This window comes from Cetorhinus maximus, chromosome 28 (genome assembly GCF_964194155.1).
Source record: "Cetorhinus maximus chromosome 28, sCetMax3.hap1.1, whole genome shotgun sequence".
Taxonomy (NCBI): domain Eukaryota; kingdom Metazoa; phylum Chordata; class Chondrichthyes; order Lamniformes; family Cetorhinidae; genus Cetorhinus; species Cetorhinus maximus.
This window is the reverse complement of record NC_135906.1, coordinates 15074873-15096997: the sequence shown is the minus strand read 5'-3', so window position 1 is coordinate 15096997 and position 22125 is coordinate 15074873. Positions and strand designations below refer to the sequence as shown.

The following is a 22125-nucleotide window of genomic DNA, read 5'->3' as shown; positions in this document are numbered from 1 at the left end:
TGGTTCAAGAACAAGAGCTGTGTGAGCATTAATTCAATAACTCAGAAACTTGGTTTGGTCTGGTTTTATTAATTAACAGTTAGCGACATCACATGGACAGCAGTACACAATTCACATTAAATTGAACTCATTGCAGTAAGAGGCCTTTTCATTAGCCACAGTGGATCGTTTAACACCACTTACTGAACAGTTAATAATCACATTCCCAGAATACAGCTCACCAGGCAAAGAATTAATACTGTCTGGAGATTTCCAGATGCTATATAAGATTAACTAAAATGTCAGTATGACTTGCAGAATTTAGTCGCTACATTGAGTATTTTTGAACCCATTCTGCCTCCCAGCATCTTTGTACTCCTCATTGACCTGTTTTTGCAGCAGCATTACTTACTGCAGATAGTTGGGTGTTAAACTGGAGAATTGATGCAAATATGTTGGGCCTATGCAGGGACACTGGGTCCACTTACTGCTGGCCTGTGCAGGGATGCTGGCACAGCTGAAGCTCAGTCAGAGGGGACCTGATGTGGTCAGTGCCTAGCTGATTGAGCTCTGTTCTGTGAGACTTGCCTGTTGGGTGAGTCTGCTTTGAGGTTTGTTGCTCTTTTGTTAATTAAATATCACAGTCTTGTCTATCTGACTTTTAAAACACCACGTTTTTGGAAGTGATGTTTCTGAATAAACAACAGTGAGTCAAATGAAAGGAAGCACCAAGGTCTGGTGTGACCCTGTTATGTTCTAATATAATTTAAGTCTAATTGTGTGCCTGCAACTCCAGGGTTGTTTAGTTTGAAAAGTGTTGCTGTGAGCAGGGGATTCTTGGTCACTACACAACTGCTGGTTATTGAGTTTACACATTGTCAATACTGTGAGAGAAACACTTCTAAATCTAAAAATTAACCTAACTAGTTGCTTTTAAAGCATGCCCACCATGCCAGGCTTTCCTCTGCTGCTGTTTCTGTACCAATGCTGAGTTGAAGGTTAAGCTACTTTCACACTTTCTGATGCTTCTGTTTCTATATTTTATCACATAGACATCACAGTCTTGGAAATTGATGGGATCGGTTTTCAAAGCTAGTATTACAGAAATAGCCCTGTCCCAGTGACATTGCAGGTTACATAGATCCATCTTGTTCAGTACCTGTACCTTTAAATTCGCTAGTGCATGTCATTGATAACCCTGCAACAAAACAACTAGGAATGCTTGGATCAGCGCAGTGTGTTCCAGGTTGTGTTCTGGTAGAGAGGGTGGTTTCCAATGGCAGACAATCCATGCATTTTATAAAGATTTACTGCCACGAGTTAATTTATTGTAAGATTTGTAAACAATGAGCTGGTGCTGACACATTGGTGAGTAGAAAAATAATCATTTAAAATTACATTTTTTGTAATTTGTATTTTAATGTCATTTTTCTTAGTTCTCCTGGACAGGGAGTGTGCCGGGGAGGTTGGTTATTTTAAACTAGATCTGGAGGGATATATTCAGGGGCCTTTGCCAATTATTGCATTTACCTGGCTTATTTGACTGCTTTGGAGTTGATTGACTACATCAGAGCTGGTTTGAAGAAATAATTCAAGTGTCCACACTTCATTCAACCCACAGAGCCAAATAGGGATTTCAGCCACAGTGTGCACTGGCAGTGAAGCATTCTGTGTAGCATGTGGAGGATTTCTGGCTGTAACACCTACTGGGATAAGCTTGTGCCTGGGATAAGCCTGTGAATTCAGCATAGGGTTTGTAGTCTAGAGATGTGTAAGGCTGCGATGCACACTTGTACAAGCCAGTTTGTTAGGCAGTGCCACTGTGTTGTCCTCACTCAAAGTCCTGAAACATTTGCTTGTGGCGATTAGGATCTGTTTGCTGATTGTACTTGTACTCTGCTGGGTAGTCACTCTCACTGCATTCAGAGCCGCTGGCTAGCTGGTTCCCGTTGTTGATAGGGAAGTTGGAAGTGGAGCAATACTTTGGGTCATATACCTGCCGGCTCAACCCATACACAGTCATTCCTTTTTGTGAAGCCCCTTGGTTTGTTCCCATCTGGAGTGACACAATGGTGGAATCACATTTTTCAGTTCCAATTTTGTTATCGAAGATGTGTCTCCGAGTCCCTGGAGCAGTCATTCCAGCCTGAAACCAGCAATAGGATTGGTCAGAGAGTGATCACTGTGTCCTGCCTGGTCCCCTGTATCCTCCACACCCCTTCCCCTTACTTTCTGCCCATACTGTCTACACCCTGCCACCCATCTCATCATCTTCCCCCATAGTGCCTACCCTATAACATTCACTTAACTCTTTCAGTGGTGGAAGAATAAACACTTCTATTGAATAGCAAAGAAATTTGATTTGATATGATCCTTTTAGGTAGGATTCAGTATTTTCCAAACGTGTCAACTTTATTCTTCCTGACTACGTACCTTCACGTTCTGCCCCATACCTGTGTTGCCCCCTTGTTGGTTCCCATTTGGAGGCTAATGGTAGTCTGGTCAAGAGGCTTCTCCACTCCAGTTTTTGGGTCGTATAAATGCCTTCTGGTACCATAGGCTGTCATCCCCTGCTGGCTGGCAAACTTATTCGTCCCCATCTGAAAAAAAAACGTACAAATCTGGATGCAAAAAAGAAAACAAAACCTTCTCTCTGAAAGGGAATTAATGTCTCCATTTGTGGAGATGGACACTCCCTTTAACTGGACTGAGGAAGCTGCCCTTCTGTTAATGATATAAGCTCAAGAAAATCACACGTTCAGAGTATTGGAATTTCCACACTACCCTGATCATCAGGCTGATTTTGCACTCGCTCCAAAAATTGTCTGTAGTGCAATGCTCCTCCATCCATTGTACAATGCTGTTCCCCCTTCCCACAGTGTGTGCAGTTCAGTGCCGCCTTCCTCCAGTGTACAGCACAGTGTCTCTCCATCCAATGTGCACAGTGCAGTGCCCCTCCCTCCAGTGTGTAATGCAATGCCCCTCCCATCAGGTTGTACAATAGTACCCTGCCCATGCCCCCACCCCGTCCAAGATGGCTCCTGGCTTGGCAGAACCCTAGGGAACTTCTTTGCTGTGTAATTCTACCCTTGGCCATCCTTTGTGCTTTCTATCTCTAATCACTTCTTTTCACACTGTTTAAGTTTCTCCGGCTGTAATAGTGGGTACAGTTTAGTCCTAACTACAAGTTGACTCTAGTTTAAAGTTAGATGTGCCACTGCCCAATCCTCCACTCAATCATGCTCTTTGTTCTCATCACTGAGTTCAAATTTGGCTTCCAAATTCCTGAACTTCTCTCGATGCCAAGACTATGTTTCTGCACTAGACTACACCATAAGATTCAGCGGCTGTGTTTTTGATCTGCTATTCATTTGCTTAAGTTTTAAGGTAACTTGTTCTAACCTAGGCATTCTCAGCTGGGATTCCATGGCCTTTAGGGATCCATGAGATTGTTTCAAGGGGTTCACCAGAAGTCATGAGCAGCTGAGCAAAAATAAGCTCACAGACAAGCTCCTTGGCCAGGTGGAAGGTGAGTCTGTTGCCAGGTAATTTTCTTGTCTGGGCATGTGTGGCCAGTTCACGGTCCTGGAATCGAAGGACACTATGGATATTGGAGCCTGCGAATTCTAGGGTGGGAGGAGGGAGAGGAGGACTCTGCAGAGGGAAATAGGGTAGGAGTTGTCTGGTTCCAGTCAAATCAGCAGTAGCTTGACTTCTCACTCTACCTAATACAATGTAGAATTGTACCGTTAAGAACACGAGCAATAATAGAATTCGGAGCGGACGTTCCCAACAATAAATAAAAGGCGAGTATCAGTAGGTGAACAGCAACCAAAACAGAACCGAGCTGAACATACTGCAAAAGGGTTCACGGAAATGGAAGTCAGTCATTTAGCATTACTTAGAGTTCCTTTCCTTTTCCCTTTTCCTCCACTCACCTGAACCAAAAGGTGAGGCAAGGAACTGAATCAAAATTGTAAGACCTGGCACCAGAGGTAGAAAGCCAAGCAGACAAGGCAGTCTGACTGCTGGTAATCTTATCTGGATGTTCAAATGAGCAAAATGTGAAAGCCAGTGAAGAGACTTCAGTACTGATTGATTGACACATTCTATGTGTGATAGACTGGGTGTAGGAATGAGGAAGAGGTAAAATAGCAAAAAAGAGCATGGACAATGACCTAAGTTAACCTGAATAATACATTTTTAAAAAATGATACCTACAGTAGTTCTCATCACCATGTTGCATGAATGAAAATACTATTTTGGACTATAAACCATTTTTTCTCCCTGCCTCCTCCACCCTCATCTCCAAGTCTGAGAAGCTGATAGACTTCTATGTCGCTAAGGTTGAGTTCATCCTTTCAGCTGCCTTTGCTGCTTCTCTCCCTTCCCCTAGCAGCTATAAAAATTACCTTACCTCAATGAATTTCAGGCTCGGCATGATTTGAACTCTTCCATTGCATTCGTCTCCGTGCTCACTTCTTTGGGTGGAAGGCCCCAATCCGTGCAACAAACCCTTTTGCCCACCTCTACTTGGATTCCACCTTATGGCCACTTACCTGCTCTTGATCTTTTCATTGAGAACTGTCAGCATGACACCGGCCGTCTTGATTTCTCTGCTCTTCCCCCCCACTCTAACCTGTCTCCCGCTGAACTTGCTGCACTCCATTCTCTCAAGTCCAACCATGACTTTGGTATCAAACCTACCAACAAAAAGGTGGTGCTTTTGTTGTCTGGTGTACCGAGCTCCACCTTGCAGAGGCTGAGCACCAACTTTTGGACACTTCTTCCTACCTTCCCCTGGACCATGACCCCATCACCGAACATCAAGCTATTGTTTCCAGGACTGTCGCTGAACTCATCTCCTCTGGAGATCTTCGCTCCATAGCCTTCAACCTCATAGTCCCCCAACCCCGCACAGCCCGCATCGACCTCCTCTCTAAAATCCACAAACAGGACTGTTCTGGTAGACCCATCGTTTCTCTCCCCTTGTCCAGTCTCTTCCCACCTACATTCGTGATTCCTCTGGCGCCCCACGTCAGTTCAACTGTTTCCAGTTTCCAGGCCCTAACTGCCTCCTTTTCACTATGGATGTCCATCCCTCTACACCTTCATCCTCCACCAGGACAGTCTGAGGGGCTCTTCGCTTCTTCCTTGAACTGAGGCCTGAACAGTCCCCATCCACCACTACCGTCCTTCTCCACCTGACTGAACTTGTTCTGTCTTTGAACAATTTCTCCTTTAACTTGTTTCAGTTGTTTAGAAAGGACAAGGATATGACCGTCAGCATAATGTAAACTAAAAAGTTGGCTACGAGCAGGATGGCGAGCAGTGGGTCACCCTGACCGTTGGGTAGCTGTCCTGTATCCATTGGTCTAAAGATAGATGATTGACACTGGGTAAGCTACCAGCCCCCAGAAATAGGGCATATCAAGGGTTCATAGGAGGGAGGGTAAAAGAAGAACCAATGCTTGGGTGGAGACCAAGAACCCTCTGACGTCTCAGCCGACCTGAGAGAAAGGCAAAGAGAGGAAGACTGCTTTCTGCAATCAGTGAAGGACTGCGACTCTGCGAGATCAGCTACATTTGTTTGTCTATCCTCTGGGACATGTAAACTGCTTTCAACTGTCAAGGGTCGTATACTTCTGTCTAATTAGTTAATGCGTTATACCTAAACTGTTGCTTCTTAATAAATCATCTTAAAATTACTTCTGACGAGTTGACTGCCTATTTAGGTATCTCTGGCCCCAAACCCCAAAATCTTACACTGCTACAATGTTCCAATGAAGCCCAATGCAAGCTGGAAGAATAGCACCAATTAGGCACTTTACAGCCTTAAGGACTCAATATTGAGTTCAACAACCTCAGACCATGAACTACTAAGAACTAAGGTGTTCGATAAGGTACTGCACAAAAGGCTACTTAATAAGGTAAGGCCCATGGTGTTTGGGGTAGTATATTAGCATGGATAAAAGATTGGCTAATGAATAGAAGACAGTGTGTTGGGATAAGGGGGGCATTTTCAGGATGGCAACCTGTAACTAGTGGAGTGCCACAGATATCAGTGCTGGGGCCACAATTATTTACAATATATATTAATGACTTAGATGAGAGAAGTGAGTGTACTATCGCCAAGTTTGCAGATGACACAAAAATAGGTGGGAAGGCAAGTGGTGAGGATGACACAGTCTACAGTGGGATATAGACAGGTTAAGTGAGTGGCAAAAACTTGGCAGATGGAATATAATGTGGGAAAATGTCAGGTTATGCACTTTGGCATGAAGAATAGAGCTGAATATTTAAATGGAGAAAGACTGTAGAAAGCTGCAGCACAGGGATTTGGGAGTCCTTGTGCATGAATCCCAAAAAGCTAACATGCAAGTTCAGCAGGTAATAGAAAAGGCAAATGGAATTTTGGCCTTTATTTCAAAGAGAATGGAGTATAAAAATAGGGAAGTCTTGCTAAAACAATACAAGGCACTAGTTAGACCACACCTAGAAGACTGAACAGTTATGGTCCCCTTATCTAAGGAAAGATAGACTGGCATTGGAGGCAGTCCAAAGAAGGTTCACTTGGTTGATCTTGGGGATGGAGGGATTTTCTTAGGAGGAGAGTTTGAGTAGGTTGGACCTGTACTCATTGGAGTTTAGAAGTATGAGAGGATACCTTATTGAAACAACTAAGATTCTTGGGGGGGCTTGACAGGGTAGATACAGAGAGGTTGTTTCCCCTTGTGGGAGAGTCTAGGATCAGAGGGCATAATCTCAGAGTAAGGGGTCGCCCATTTAAGACAGAGATGAGGAGGAATTTCTTCTCTCAGAGGGTAGTTAATCTGTGGAATTCTTTACCGCAGAGGGCTGTAGAGGCTGGATCACTAAGTATATTCAGGGCTGAGATAGACAGATTTTTAATCAGTAGGGGAATCAAGGATTTTGGGGAAAAGACAGGAAAGTGGAGTTGAGGATTATCAGATCAGCCATGATGTCATTGAATGGTGGAGCAGACTCGATGGGCTGAATGGCCTACTTCTGCGCCTACTTCTGCTTCTACATCTTATGGTCTTACTGGACTAGTAATCCAGAGGCCTGGAATAATGCTTCTGAGTTCAAATTCCATCATAGCAGCTTGTGGAATTTGAATTCAATTAATGAATAAATCTGGAATAAAACGCTATAGTCCCTCTAATGTTGATGTTAGACATCTTGAAATTGAAAATGGGAGGCTGGTAGGAACCAAAGAGGAAAGTGCAAGACAACGAAACCTGGAGAAATGACCAGAGGACCTGACCTTAGGCAGATCATTTCTACATAATAACGTAAGAAATAGAAGCAGGAATAGGCCATTTTGGCCCTCCAGCCTATTCTGCCATTCAGTAAGATCATGGCTCATTAGATTATGGTCTTAACTCCACTTTGCTGCCTGCCCATATAACCCTTGACTTCCTTGTAAATCAAAAATCTAACAGCCCTGAATATATTCATTTGAGCCTCCACTGCTCTCTAGGGTACAGAATTCCAGAGATTAATGAGCATCTAAGAGAAGAAATTCCTCCTTATCTTCATCTTAAATGGGAGACCCACTATTTTGAAACTATATTTCCTCACAAGGGGAAACATCCTCTCTGCATCTACCCTGTCAGAATATTATATGTTTCAATAAGATCACCTCTCCTTCTTTTATTAGCTAGTAATGATGATCATGAAATTACTGGATTGTTGTAAAAACCCATCTGGTTTACTAATGTCCTTTAAGGAAGGAAATCTGTCATCCTTACCTAATCTGGTATACATGTACAGACCCATTGAATTGTGCTTGGCTATTAAGTGCCCTCTGAATTGGTCTAGCAAGCCACTCAGTTGTATCAACCTACTACAGTCTTATCATCATCTTTCTCTCCCTACGCTTCTTGACATGTCCTTTTGAGCATCACTTCCTATCCTCCTAAAATCTCTCCCTCTAAATAAATTCCATTGTGCAGTGCAGTGGCTCCTCCCTGCAGTATGGAGTGAAGTGTCCCATTGATTGTGCAGTGCCCCTCCCTCTAGTGTGTATGCAGTGTATGTACAGTGTCCCTCCAGTTTCACAAGCAGTGGCCCCTTACCATCGCCGGGTCTGTTCGTACCTGGAGTCCAATGATATTCTGTCCTGCCTTCAGCGTCTCGCTATTGAAAGCTCGTTGCTGTTTTTCTGCGTATCTCACACCAATGTCTGATCTTGTTTGGTAGCCTTTTGTTTTTGCCTGTGTGGAATAAAAACTTAACTTTGCCTCTTGTGATGAGTGAGTCAGACAATCTATCAAATAATTACAGAGTTGAGAATAGAATAGTCACAGCAGAAATACTCACCATGCTAGCCAGGGCCATGAGTGTTGTCTGAACTTGGGTCAAATTACAGTTTTCATATAAATCACTGGCTTCAAAGCTGTCATGAAGTTTCACCCCATATTTTGTGATTGCTTTGATAAAGTTCCCAATGTTCTCCAACTGTAGACAAAGAGCAAACATGAGCATGACAAACAATCCCCATTCTTAGGAACTTGCTGCTTGTTACAGTACCAGGTTAGGCCATGAGAGTTGGGGCAACTTGTAGAAAATTGGGCTTGCAGAGGATATAATTGAGGTTTTTAAGCTATTGGATCCAATAGTTGGATTGGCTATTTTGGAATAGATAGGATGATAGAACAAGAGAGCTTGCAGATCAAATCCTTGAGCAAAAGGTTCGAGGTTAAAAGCCAGGAAGCATTTCTTTTCCCAGAGAATCATCGTTCCCTGGGGAAAATGCTGAGACAGGCAGGGAGTATGGATTCACTACAATGCTTTAATGGGAAAGTGACATGTTCCTGAGAAAATAACTTTAGTTATGGGGATAGTTTCAAATTATTAAAGTTACTAACTAATTAGCTGGAGCTAGTTGAAATTATGAAGACTAATTGCTAGTTAGCTGGGGTAGTGAGGAATTGTGGGTTAGTGGTCTTCTGCTGCTTTGCTTGGTTTCCTTTGGGGGACAGAGAAGCTCTTGATTCTCCCTAAAGGTTGTGTGTTACTTTGTGGTTGCATGGATGGATTGACTTTCTCCAACCTATGTGCCATTGTCCCCTTTAAGCCTTCCTTTCTGGAATAAACCTTTGCAGCCAATCCTGATAATATGAGGCCTAAACTGGGAGTTTCAGTAACATGCTTAAACAAAGGATAAAGATTAGTCAGACAGGATCTTGCATTCTAAACCCCTGCTGGCTTTTATTGCTATGCAGACACTGATCCAGTCTTCCATCTTAGGATAGTTTCCATTATTGGTTTTATGAGCCTTTTTTTTTATTCTTTCATGAGGTGTGAGCATTGCTCAACCCAGATGCCCTTGAGAAGTGGTGGTGAGCTGCCCACTTGAACTGCTGCAGTTCATCTGGCATAGGTACACCCACAGTGCTGTTAGGAAGGGTGTTTGAATATTTTGATAGTGAATAAATGGCATGGTTCCAAGTCAGGATGCTGAGTGGCTTGGAAGGGAACTTTCAGGTGGTGGTGTTCCCATGTGTCTGCTGCCCTTGTCCTTCTAGATGGTAGTGGTCGTGGGTTTGGAAGGTGCTGTCGAAGGAACCTTAATATTTAATGAGTTTCTGTCATGCATCTTGAAGATAGTGGCAGCGGTGTATACTGTGTGTTGGTGGTGGAGGGAGTGAATGTTTAAGGTAATGGATGGAGTGCCAATCAAGAGGCCTGCTTTGTCTGGCATGGTGTCTAGCTTCTTGAGTGTTGTTGGAGCTGCATTCATCCAGGCAATTGGAGAGTGTTCCTGATTTGTGTCTTGTAGATGGTGGACAGGTTGTGAGGAGTCAGGAGGTGAGTTACTTGCTGTAGAATTTCCAGCCCCTGACCTGCACTTTAGCCACACAATTTATGTGGCTGATTCTGATCAATGCTAACTCTCAGGAAGTTGATGGTCAGGGATTTAGCGATAGTAATGCCATTGAATGTCATGGGGAGATGGTTAGATTTTCTCTTGTTGGAGATGGTCATTGCCTGGCACATGTGGCATGAATATTACTTGCCATGTGAGAGAATTGGCTGAAGACTCGCATCTGTGATGCTGGAGACCTTGGGAGGAGGCCACTTGGCACTTCTAGCTGAAGATGGTAGCAAATGCTTCAGCCTTGTCTTTTGCGATGATGTAATGGGTTTCCCCATCATTGAGAATGGGGATATTTGTGAAGCCTCCTCCGTTGGTTAGTAATTTAATTGTCAAACACCATTCATGATTGGATGTGACAGGACTGCAGAGCTTTGATGTGGATGCATTGGTTGCGGTATCACTTAGCTGTGTCTATTACATGCTGTTTGGCATGAATGTATGTAATCCTGTGCTGTAGCTTCACCAGATTGGCATCTCATTTTTAGATATGCCTGATGCTGCATACATGCTCCCCCATACTCCTTTTTGAACCACGGTTGATTCCCTGGCTTGGTAATGGTCAAGTGAGGGATATGCCAGGCCATGAACTTACAGATTGTGGTTGAATTCCAATCTGTTGTTGCTGATGGCTCATGTTGCCCAGTTTTGAGCTGCTAGATCTGCTCTGAATCTATCCCATTTAGTATGGTGGTAGTGACACACAACATGTTGGAGAGTATGCTCAGTGTGAAGACAAGACTTTGTCTCCACAAGGACCTTACATCTAATCTCCCACACCATCCCGGGTATGTCCCATCCCACCTACAGGGCAGATCTGGTAGAGGCCATGGCACAATGGTATACAGTTGGGATAGAGTTTTCCTGGGAGTCCTCAACATTGACCCCATGAAATCTCATGGCATCCGATAAAACATGGGCAAGGAAACCTTCCGCTGTTTATCACATACTGCCCTCCCTCAGGTGATGAGTTAGTACTGCTCCCTGTTGAACACTATTTGGAAGAAGCACTGAGGGTAGCCAAGGGCACAGAATGTACTCTGGGTGAGGTACTTCAATGTCCATCACCAAGAGTGGCTTGGTCGCATCACTATTGACTGAGCTGGCTGAGTACTGAAGGACATATTTGCCAGACTGGGCCTGCAGTGGTTTGTGAAGAGCCAGAGGGAAAACCTACTTGACCTCCCCCTCGACATGCATCAGTCCAAGACAGTATTGGTAGGAGCCTATACTTGTGTCTAGAACAGATTTGTTCCTTTTTTCAATATAGTTAGTATGCGTTTGCTGGCTTATTCACCATTGCCCAATGGTATTTCATCATAGCCAAGAGCCTACAGATTTCCTCCCTGCTTTTCTATATTTAAACTCTTAGCCTCTCATTCTGAAAATAGTTACTTTTTTGAATGTAAAACTCTGTTTTTGCATAGCTTGTTGATAGAATTTGTAAATTTGCTGACATTTAACACTGACCCTGAAGTCCAAAGACTCTAATTAAGGGCTGAATATTCAGGTCCCACCTGGGGCAGAAATAAAGACAGAGAGTGGCCTAAAATACTGGTGCTGGCCTGCATTCTGGTTTCCCATAGCATTCCTGGTGCTGGCCAGTTTCACCAGTGTGGCGGTGGGGAGGGCAGCATTGTGAATCTGTCTGATTCCAGAGTAAGGCCAGATAAGCTGGTTGAAGAACCATTAAGAGCTCATTAATGGGGAATGTTGAGATTTTCATGGAGGCGTACAGGCTGCATATGCTGCCTTGGCAGACCAGGTGAAGGGAAGCAGGTACATGGGAGCCAGTCACGGCTGCACTGGTGAAAGGAAATTACCTGGGCCCCATGAAAGATGAAAAGTGCAGATGGGGCCTAGGACATTGACAAACAAGTACCCTTGACATAGTGCAGATGGTGGGGAGAGTGGACAGTAAGCAGACAGACAGTGCAGGGTATTGTCACCCTGGCATCATGGAGGCACAGGAGCAGGGGGAAAGGCTAGTAAGGATACTTGGGCAGCAACCCGACCACAAGAGAGAGACTACAGCTGGCAATGGGGGAACGACTCTCAGATTTTGGGTGGAACCCTGGACATCAGGAGAGGAGAGGACTGAGGGGCAGGAAGGACCCATACTCTCAGCATAGGGTCTACTGGTGAAGACAGAGCTACCTGGAGATGACCAAGAACCAGTGCAATTAGAAGACTGTGACTCTCCGGGCAGGTGGTCACAGGCATCTGTGTTCTCGTCACTGATCACCTCACACCACTGGTCACCATGTCCTACCAGTTACTTAAAGAGGAAAATATTTGCATTGGAAGCAGTTCAGAGAAGGTTCAATAGGCTGATTCATGGGATGAGGAGTTTGTCTTATGAGGAAAGTTTGAGCAGGTTGGGCCTATACTCATTGGAGTTCGGAAGAATAAAAGGTGATCTTATTGAAATACATAAGATTCTGAGGAGGCTTGACAGGGTAGATGCTGAGAGGATGTTTCCTCTCATGGGGGAATCTGGAACTGGGACACAGTTTCAAAATAAAGGCTCTTCCATTTAAGGCAGAGATGAAGAGGAATTTCTTCTCTCAGAGAATGGTTAATGATTGGAATTCTCTTCCCCAGCAAGTAATGGAGGCTGGGTCATTAAATATATTCAAGACCGAGTTAGACAGAGTTTTGATTGACAGGGGAGTCAAGGGTTAATGGCTGATAGGCAGGCAAGTGGAGTTAAGGCCACAGTCCAATCAAACATAAATTGATTGAATGGCAGAGCAGGCTCAAGAGGCTGATTGGCCTATCCTGCTGCTATTTCTTATGATTTGCACTTGCGGGCCAGTGCCCAGCCACCTCCCTGAGCAGCTGGAACTTTGGTGCTCAGCATTCTCCCCGTTTTGCTTCCTCTTCCTTTTTCCAAAGCCTCACCATCCTCAAGGTGCACAACCCTCTGGAGGGTCCTTGTGTGGAGATGCAGCAGAAGACCGCAAGGACCAAAATCCTTGCAGGAGGATATTGCATGATTCCCCCCACCCCGACTGGTTGGGCGCCGGAACCACATCTTGAGAAGCTCGATAGCTTGCTTGATGGTGATCCTACTGAGCAGATAGCTTTGGTTGTATTGCCTCTGTGGCTTAGCCTGATCCTCTTGTAGAGGGGTGAGTTGCCATCTCTTAAAGGGATATCCCTTATCCCTTGAGATCCATCCATGGACTTTGGGAAATGGAGTGAAGAGCTGTAGCAACCTGGATTGGTGGAGGATTAAGGAGTCATGGTCTGCCAGGAAATGGAGCAAACATGTGGAGGAACCTCTTGGGGATATGAATTCCACAGACTAATTACCTGCTTTGAAAAGAGATTCCTCCTAAACTATCTTAAATGGGAGAGCTCTTATTTTTAAACTATGCTCCCTAGTTCTAGATTCCCCCACAAAGGGAAACATTATTTTAGCATCTACCCTGTCAAGCCCCCTTAGAACCTTGTGTTTCAATAAAATCACCTAATTATTCAAAACTTCAATGAGTATAGGCCCAACCTGCTCAACCTTTCCTCAAAAGACAATTCCTTCATCCCAGGAATCAGCCTAGTGAACCTTCACTCAACTACTTCCAATGCACATATATCCTTCCTTAAGTAAAGAGACCAGAAATGTACACACTACTCCAAGTTCAGTCTCACTAATGCCCTATACGTTCCTTACTTTTATACTCCACCCCCCCATGTTCCATTTGCTTTCCTAATTACTTGCTTACCCCTTATCCCCTGCGATCCATTTCATGGACTTTGGGGGATGGAGTGAAGAGCTGCAACAGCAGGATTGGTGGAGGATAAGGAGTCATGGTAGCTGCATGCTGACTTTTTGTGATTCATGTACAAGGACACCTAAGTCCCTCTGTATCATAGCATTCTGTAGTCTCTCTCCATTTGGATAATATATTACTTTTTTATTCTTCTTGCCAAAATGGACAACTTCACATTTTTCCTCCAGTTTACACCTGAGCTGTGCTGGTGTGAGTGTTCTTGCAAATCACATAACTAGGAAAGTGGAGAGGGCTTTGAACTAAACAAAGGGGGGTGAGGGATCAAGCTTGGGTAGATGTGACAAATCAAGGGGTATAATCAAGGCAGGACACCATTATAGTAATATGGGAAATGAGGGTCATATCAATGCATGAAGGGACAGAGAGATAAAACCTAAAAATAAACCAATAGTCTAAAAAGACAAACTTAAGGACTCTATCTGAATGCATGTAGCATTCATAACAAAATAAATGAATTGATGGTGCATATTGAAGTAAATAAATATGATCTGATAGCCATTATGGAGATGTGGCTGCAGGATGGCAAGGATTGAGTCCTGAATATTGAGGAGTATATGATATTCAAAAAGTTTAGGAAGCTAGGTAAAGATGGAGGGGTAGCACTGTTGATCAAGGATGGCATTGGTGCCATAGTTGGAGATTACCTTGGTTTAGGAGATCAGAATATAGAATCGGTTTGGGTGGAGATGAAGAATAGTAGGGGAAAGAAGTCACTAGTGGGAGTGGTCTACAGGCCCCCTAATTGTAACCAAATGTAGGACGAAGTATACAAGAAGAACTATTGGGTGCTTGTGATAAAGGGACAGAAATAATCATGGATGAATTTAATCTGCATATAAACTGGAAAAATCAGATTAGCAGTAGTAGCCTGGATGAGGAGTTCATAGAATAGTTTTGAGAGAGCTTTTTAGAGTAGCACGTTCTGGAACCAACCAGAGAGCAGGTTATATTAGACTTGGTATTGTGTAATGTGACAGGATTAATTAATGATATCAGAGTGAAGGCATCTCTATGCAGCAGCGACCACAATATGATTGAATTTTACATCCAGTTTGAAAGGGAGAAGAGTGGATGTAAGACTAGTATTTTAAACTTAAATACGGGCAACTATGTGGGGATGAAAGCTGAGCTAGTTGAAGTGAACTGGGCTACTAGGCTAGGGGATAGATCAATAGAGAATCAGCGGCAAATATTTAAGGGAATATTTCAGAATACTCAGAATAAGTAAAAACAAAAATACCTGGGAAAACTCAGCAGGTCTGACAGCATCTGCAGAGAGGAACACAGTTAATGTTTTGAGTCTGTATGACTCTTCAACAGATGAAGAGTCATACGGACTCGAAATGTTAACTATGTTCCTCTCCGCAGATGCTGTCAGACCTGCTGAGCTTTTCCAGGTATTTTTATTTTTGTTTTGGATTTCCAGCATCTGTAGTTTTTTGCTTTTAACTCAGAATAAGTATATTCTTACCATAAAGAAAAATTCTAAGGGGAGGACCTGCCATCTGTGATTAACTAAAGTTAAGGAAAGCATCAAACTTAAGGAAAAAGCGTATAACTGCAAAGATGAGTGGCAGGTCAGATGATTGGTCAGAATATAAAGAACAGCAGAGAATGACTAAAACGTTAATCAGGAGAAAGAAATTAGTATGACAGGAAACTAGCTGGAAATGTGAAAACTGATAGTATACTCTGTAAGTAAAGTGAGCGTTCGTCCTCTATAGAGTGACAGTGGGGAGTTAATAGTAGATACTGAGGAAATGGCAGATGAAATGAATAAATATTTTGCTCTGTCTTCACTATAGAGGATACAGAAAACATTCCAGTAATAGCTGCAAATCAGGAGGTGGAAGGGAGAGAGGAACTTGGTGAAATTGCAATCACTAGGGGCAGGATTTTTCAGTCGGTGTGCGGGGGGCGGGCGTAAAATGACGCGCGGTGACGTTGGGCGTGTGTCCCGACATCATCGTGCAGTCCTGCAATATTCCATTATGCGGACGCGCGCCGGAATCAGCTGCGCACCTGCCAATATGTAAACGGCCTATTAAGAAAGTAATTGATGTAATTGTTAACGCTGCTCGGCCAACCTTAAGGTTGGTGGGCAGGCGAAAAGGCTAAGCAACCTTTGCGTTTTTTAGGAAACCTCATTCATGAGCTATGGCTCGCGGGTGACCGCTCGCTCGCTGCCTGAAAAATTCAGGCTTAGGGAAACGGTACTGCACAAACTGATGGAGCTGCAGGCTGACAAGTCTCCGGGTCCAGACGGACTTCATTCTAAAGTCTTAGGAGAGGTGGCTTATAAGGTGGTAAATATGTTATGTTAATTTTCCAAAATTCACTAGATTCTGGAAAGGTTCCATCTGACTGGAAAGTAGCAAATGTAACCCCTCTATTCAAGAAGGGAGGGAGTCAGAAAACGGGAAACTATGAGCCAGTTAGCTTGATGTCTGAGGTGGGGATGCTGTTAGAATCGGTCATTTAGGTTATAGCTGGGCACCTAGAGAAACTCAAGGTAATCAGGAAGAGTCAGCATGGTTTTGTGAAAGGGAAATCATGTTCAACCAATTTATTGGAGTTTTTTGAAGGAGTAACATGCACAGTCGATAAAGGGGAGCCTGTAGACGTGCTGTATTTGGATTTCCAGAAGGCATTTGATAAGGTGGCACATCAAAGGTTATTCTGGAAAAGAAAAGCTCATGTTGTAGGGGGTAACATTTTAGCATGGACACAAGACTGGCTGGCTGGCAGAAAACAGAGTATGCATAAATGGGTCTTTTTCTGATTGGCAGCATGTGATGAGTGGAGTCCCGCAAGGGTCTGTGCTGGGGCTCAACTTTTTACAATTTATATCAATGACTTAGATGAGGGGAGTGAAGGCATGATGCTAAACTTGCAGATGACACAAAGGTAGGTAGGAGAGTATGTTGTGAAGAGGACATAAGGAGGCTGCAGACAGGTATAGATAGGTTGAATGAGTGGGCAAAAATCTGGCAGAAGGAGTGTAATATAGGAAAATATGAAGTTGTTCACTTTGGCAGGAAGAATAAGAAAAGCAGAGTATTACTTAAAGGGAGAACGGCTGCAGAATTCCGAGCTGGAGGGACCTAGGTATCCTTGATTACGAGAGAGATTGAACAAAAAAAGTAAGGATGTTATGCTTCAGTTGTGTAGGGCGTTGATGAGACTGCATCTCAAATACTGTGTGCAATTTTGGTCTCCTTATTTAAGGAAGGATGTAAATGTGTTGGAGGCAGTTCAGAGGAGCTTTACTAGATTGATACCTGGAATGAGCAGGTTTTCTTATGAGGAAAGGTTGGACAGACCGGGCTTGTTTCCATTGGAGTTTAGAAAAGTGAAGGGTGACTTGATGAAAGTGTATAAGATCCTGAACGGTATTGACAAGGTGGACATGGAAAGGGTGTTTCCTCTTGTGGGTTAGTCCAGAACTAGGGGGCACTGTTTTAAAATTAGGGGGTGCCCTTTTAGGACAGAGATGAGGAGAATTTTTTTTTTCTGAGGGTTGTGCGACTTTGTAACTCTGCTTCTGAAAGCGGAGGTGGGGTCATTGAATATTTTTAAGGCAGAGGTAGATAGATTCTTGTTAGGCAAGGGAATCAAAGGTTACCGGAGGTAGATGGGAATGTGGAATTCAAAGCACAAACAGATCAGCTGTGATTTTATTGAATGGCTGGGCCGGCTTGAGGGGCCAATGGGCCTACTTCTGCTCCTATTTTTTTATGTTTGTATATTCCATCTGCCAAATTTCTGCCCTCTCACTTAACCTATTTAACCCTTTAAGAGTCTTCATATCCTCCTCACAATTTGCTTTCCTACCTGTCTTTGTATTGAGAGCAGATTTGGCTGCAATAGATTTGATCACTTCATCCAATATAGATAATAAATAGTTGAGGCCCCAACACTGATTCCTGTGGTGCTCCACTAGTTACATTTTGCCAACCTGAAAATGACCCATTTATCCTGACTCTCTGCTTCCATTTAGTTAGCCAATCTTCTATCCATGCAAATATATCACCCCCAACACCAGTCTTGTCAGGATGCCATGTACATCAGGCATCATCTTATTCAGGAACCTTTCAACTGAGATCCTTCTGACTCAGGATGGAGAATCCATGCTTCAGGCTCTCCTGAGATGTTGTTGCCATGAAGATTTCTGTGATTCTTCAATGACACTCAAATGGCAGGCACTGCAATGGCTGTTTTAGTGAGTTTAAAATCAGGCCTGTACATGAGTTGGCTTCCTTCCCAAGTGAAGTGACCATACCAATCCTTCCGTGCATACACACCTCTTGTACATTCACAGTGACCCATTCCAATCCTCTCGTACACACACTGTGACCTACACCAATCCTCTCGTACACACACTGTGACCTACACCAATCCTCTCGTACACACGCTGTGACCTACACCAATTCTCTCGTACACATACTGTGACCTACACCAATCCTCTCGTACACGCACTGTGACCTACACCAATCCTCCTGCACACACACAATGACCCATGCCAATCCTCCTGTACGCATACACTGACCCACACCAATCCTCCCGTACACAGACAGTGACCCATGCCAATCCTCTTGTACACACACAGAAACTGAACTGGAGGAGCCATATAAATACTGTGGCTACAAGAGCAGATCAGAGACTAGGAATCGTGCGACGAGTAACTCATCTCCTGACTCCCCAAAGCCTGTTCACCATCTACAAGACACAAGTCAGGAGTGTGATGGAATACTCTCCACTTGCCTGCATGAGTGCAGCTCCAACAACACTCAAGAAGCTTGGCATCATTCAGGACAAAGCAGCCTGTTTTGATTTGCACCCCTTCCACAAACATTCACTCCTGTCATTGATGGTGGCAGCAATGTTCCATCTACCAATGCACAATAGCAGTAGTGTGTATCATCTACAAGATGCACTGCAGAAACTCACCAAGGCTCCATAGGCAGCACCTTACAAACCCATGACCATGACCATCTAGAAGGACAAGGGCTGCAGATACATGAGAACACCACCAACTGGAAGTTCCCCTCCAAACCACACGTCATCCTGACTTGGAAATATATCGCCGTTCTTTCACTGTCACTAGGTCAAAATCCTGGAACTCCCTTCCTAACAGCACTGTGGGTGTACCTACACCACATGGACTTCAGCAGTTCAAGAAAGCAGCTCACCACCACATTCTCAAGGGCAATTAGGGATGGGCAATAAACGCCTAGCCAGCGAAGCCCACATCCCGTAAATGAATAAAAGAAAACCCATGCCAATACTCACACACACACCGACCTAAATATGGCCAATCCTCTCGTATAGACATTGTGCCCCATGCCAATTCTCCTGTACACATACGCACAGTGAGACTTACTCTAGAGTAGCATAATGGTTATGTTACTGGTCCAGTAATCCAAGCATACACTAATCTGATTCACTAATGTCCTTCAGGAAAAAAGATCTGCTGTCCTTATCTGGTCTGATTGTAACACCAGAACCACAGTTATGTGGTTGAATCTTAAATGCCTTCTGAAATAGCCCAATAAGCCACTCAGTTGTATGAAACCGCCTTGTAAACGTTATTAGAATAAAATGGGATGTACCATTTGGAATTGACCTAAGCACCAAAATTGTCAAAGGCTTACCCAGACCAATCAGCCCTGCAAAGTCCTTCTCACTGACATCTGAGGATTTGCGCCAATATTTGAGAACTGTTCCACAGGCTAGTCAAGCAAAATCCTGAAATAATCGTACTCTCAGAGCCATGCCTTTCAGTTAAATACCCAGACTCCTCCATTACCATTTAACTAACAGGACAGGGCATGCTGGGCCATGAGTTTAACTGCCACCAGCGATGGCAGCACAACTGAATATAGTTCAGAGGGAGCGACATTGACTTTGGCACTCATGGCATCGTCAAATATGGACAATGAAACTTCCTATTGGTTAACACCTACAACCCTCAGCTGGTGAATCAGTGCTCCTCCATGTGACCACCACTTGAAAGAAGCACTGAAGGTAGTGAGGGCACAGAATGTACACTTTGTGGGGGAATTTCAATGCCCATCACCAAGAATGAGCTCAGCAGGAGTAGTACTGGCAAATCCTGAAGAACATAGCTGCCAGACTGGACTCGTGGCAGGTGATAATAGAGCCAACACGAGTTGGGGATGGCAGTGACATACTGGTAATGTCAATGGACTGATAATCCAGAGGCCCAGGCTGATGCTCTTTGAACATGGGTTTGAACCCCACCACAGCAGCTGGCAGAATTTAAATTCAGCTTATAAACCTGAAATCAAAAAGCTAGTCTTGGTAATAGTCACCATGAAACCACTATCATAAAATCCCATCTGGTTCACTAATGTCCTTTGGGGAAGAAAATCTGCCTTCCTTACCAGGTCTGGCCTACATGTGACTCCAGACCCACAGCAATGTGGTTGACTGTTAAATGCCCTCTGCAATAGCCTAGCAAGCCACTCAGTTGTATCAAACCGTTACGAAGCCTACAAGAAAGGAATGAAACCGTACAGATCACCCAGCATCAACCGAGGCACTGGAAATGACAATGGCAAACCCAGCCCTGTCGACCCTGCAAAGTCCTCCATACTAACATCAGAGAGAGTGCCAAAATTGGGAGAGCTGTCCCACAGACTATACAAGCAACAGCTTCACATAGTCATACTCACGGAATCATACCTTATATTCAACACCCAGACACCACCAACAGGACAGACCACCAAAAGTGGTACACAGTGGAATACAGTCAGGAGGGAGTTGCTCTGGAAGTCCTCGACATCAACTCTGGACCCCATGAAGTCTCATGGCATCAGGTTAAACATGAGCAAGGAAACCTCCTGCTGACTACCACGTACTGTTCCACCCTCAGCTAATGAATCAGTACTCCACCATGTTGAATGCCACTTGGAGGTAGCACTGAGGGTTGCTAGGGCACAGATGTACTCTGGGTGATGGACTTCAATGTCCCTCACCAGGAGAGGCTCGGAGATGCATCCGCCCATGACAGTATTGGTAGGAGTGACCACTGCACAGTCCTTATGGAGACGAAGTCCCGCCTTCACATTGAGAATACCATCCATCATGTTGTGTGGCATTACCATCATGCTAATTGAGATGGATTTCAAACAGATCTAGCAACTCAAAACTGGGCATTCATGAGCCACTGTGGGCCACCAGCAGTAGCAGAATTGTATTCAACCGCAATTGGTAATCTCATGGCCCAGCATGTCCCTCACTCTGCCATTACCATCAAACCAAGGGATCAACCCTGGTTCAATGAGGAGTGCAGGAGGGCATGTCAGGAGCAGCACCAGGCATACCTAAAAATGAGGTGTCAACCTGGTGAAGCTACAACACAGGACTCCTTGCATGCCAAACAGCGGAAGCAGCATGCGTTAGACAGAGCTAAGCAATCCCACAACCAACGGATCAGGTCTAAGCTCTGCAGTCCTGCCACATCCAGTCGTGAATGGTGGTGGACAATTAAACAACTCGCTAGAGGAGGAGGCCTCACAGATATCCCCAACCTCAATGAGGAGCCCAGCACAGCAGTGCAAAAGACAAGCCTAAAGCATTTGCACCAATCTTCAGCTGAGTGGATGATCCATCTCGGCCTCCTCCTGAGGTCCCCAGCATCACAGAGCCCAGTCTTCAGCCCATTCAATTCACTCCACATGTTATCAAGAAATGGCTGAAGGCACTGGATAGCGCAAAGGGCCCTGACAACATTCCAGCAATAGTACTGAAGACTTATCCTCTAGAAGTTGCTGTGCCCCGGCCAAACTGTTCCAGTACAGCTACAACACTGGCATCTACCCTGCTATGTGGAAAATTGCCCAGATATGTCCTGTATACAAAAAGGTAACATCTGGGGGCTAGTGCCAAAATTGAGAGAGCTGTCTCACAGACTAGTCAAGCAACAGCCTGACATAGTCATTCTCACAGAATCATACCTGACAGATAATGTCCCAGACTGTACCATCACCATCCCTGGGTATGTCCTGTCCTACCGGCCAGCAGAGGTGTTATCCAGTCGGGAGGGAGTTGCCCTGGGAGTCCTCAACATCGACTCTGGATCCCATGCAGTCTCATGGCATCAGGTCAAACATGGGCAAGGAAACCTCCTGCTGATTACCACGTACCTCCCTCAGCTGATGAATCCTCACTTGGAGGAAGCACTGAGGGTGGCAAGGGCACAGAATGTTCTCTAGATGGGGGACTTCAGTGTCCATTACAAAGAGCTGGCCGAGTCCTAAATGACATAGATAAAAGCAAAATACTGCGGATGCTGGAAATCTAGAACAAAAACAAAAATACCTGGAAAAACTCAGCAGGTCTGACAGCATCTGCGGAGAGGGATACAGTTGACGTTTCGAGTTCGTATGACCCTTCATCAGAACTAAGACATATAGAAAT

The 22125-nt window shown here is 44.4% G+C and overlaps 1 protein-coding gene across 1 annotated transcript in view; it reads right to left on the bottom strand.

Annotated features, from left to right (window-relative positions):
* Positions 1 to 49: 49 nt before the first annotated feature.
* The window catches only part of cnn1b (calponin 1, basic, smooth muscle, b), a 50208-nt gene continuing 28132 nt past the window's right edge, over positions 50 to 22125 (bottom strand). The window contains exons 4-7 of the mRNA XM_078531216.1: positions 8326 to 8463; positions 8103 to 8219; positions 2433 to 2579; positions 50 to 2125 (exon numbers count right to left, since the gene is read on the bottom strand). Of these exons, the coding sequence (XP_078387342.1) occupies positions 1811 to 2125; positions 2433 to 2579; positions 8103 to 8219; positions 8326 to 8463 (717 nt within the window). The 3' untranslated portion in view covers positions 50 to 1810. The remainder of the gene's footprint in view (positions 2126 to 2432; positions 2580 to 8102; positions 8220 to 8325; positions 8464 to 22125) is intronic.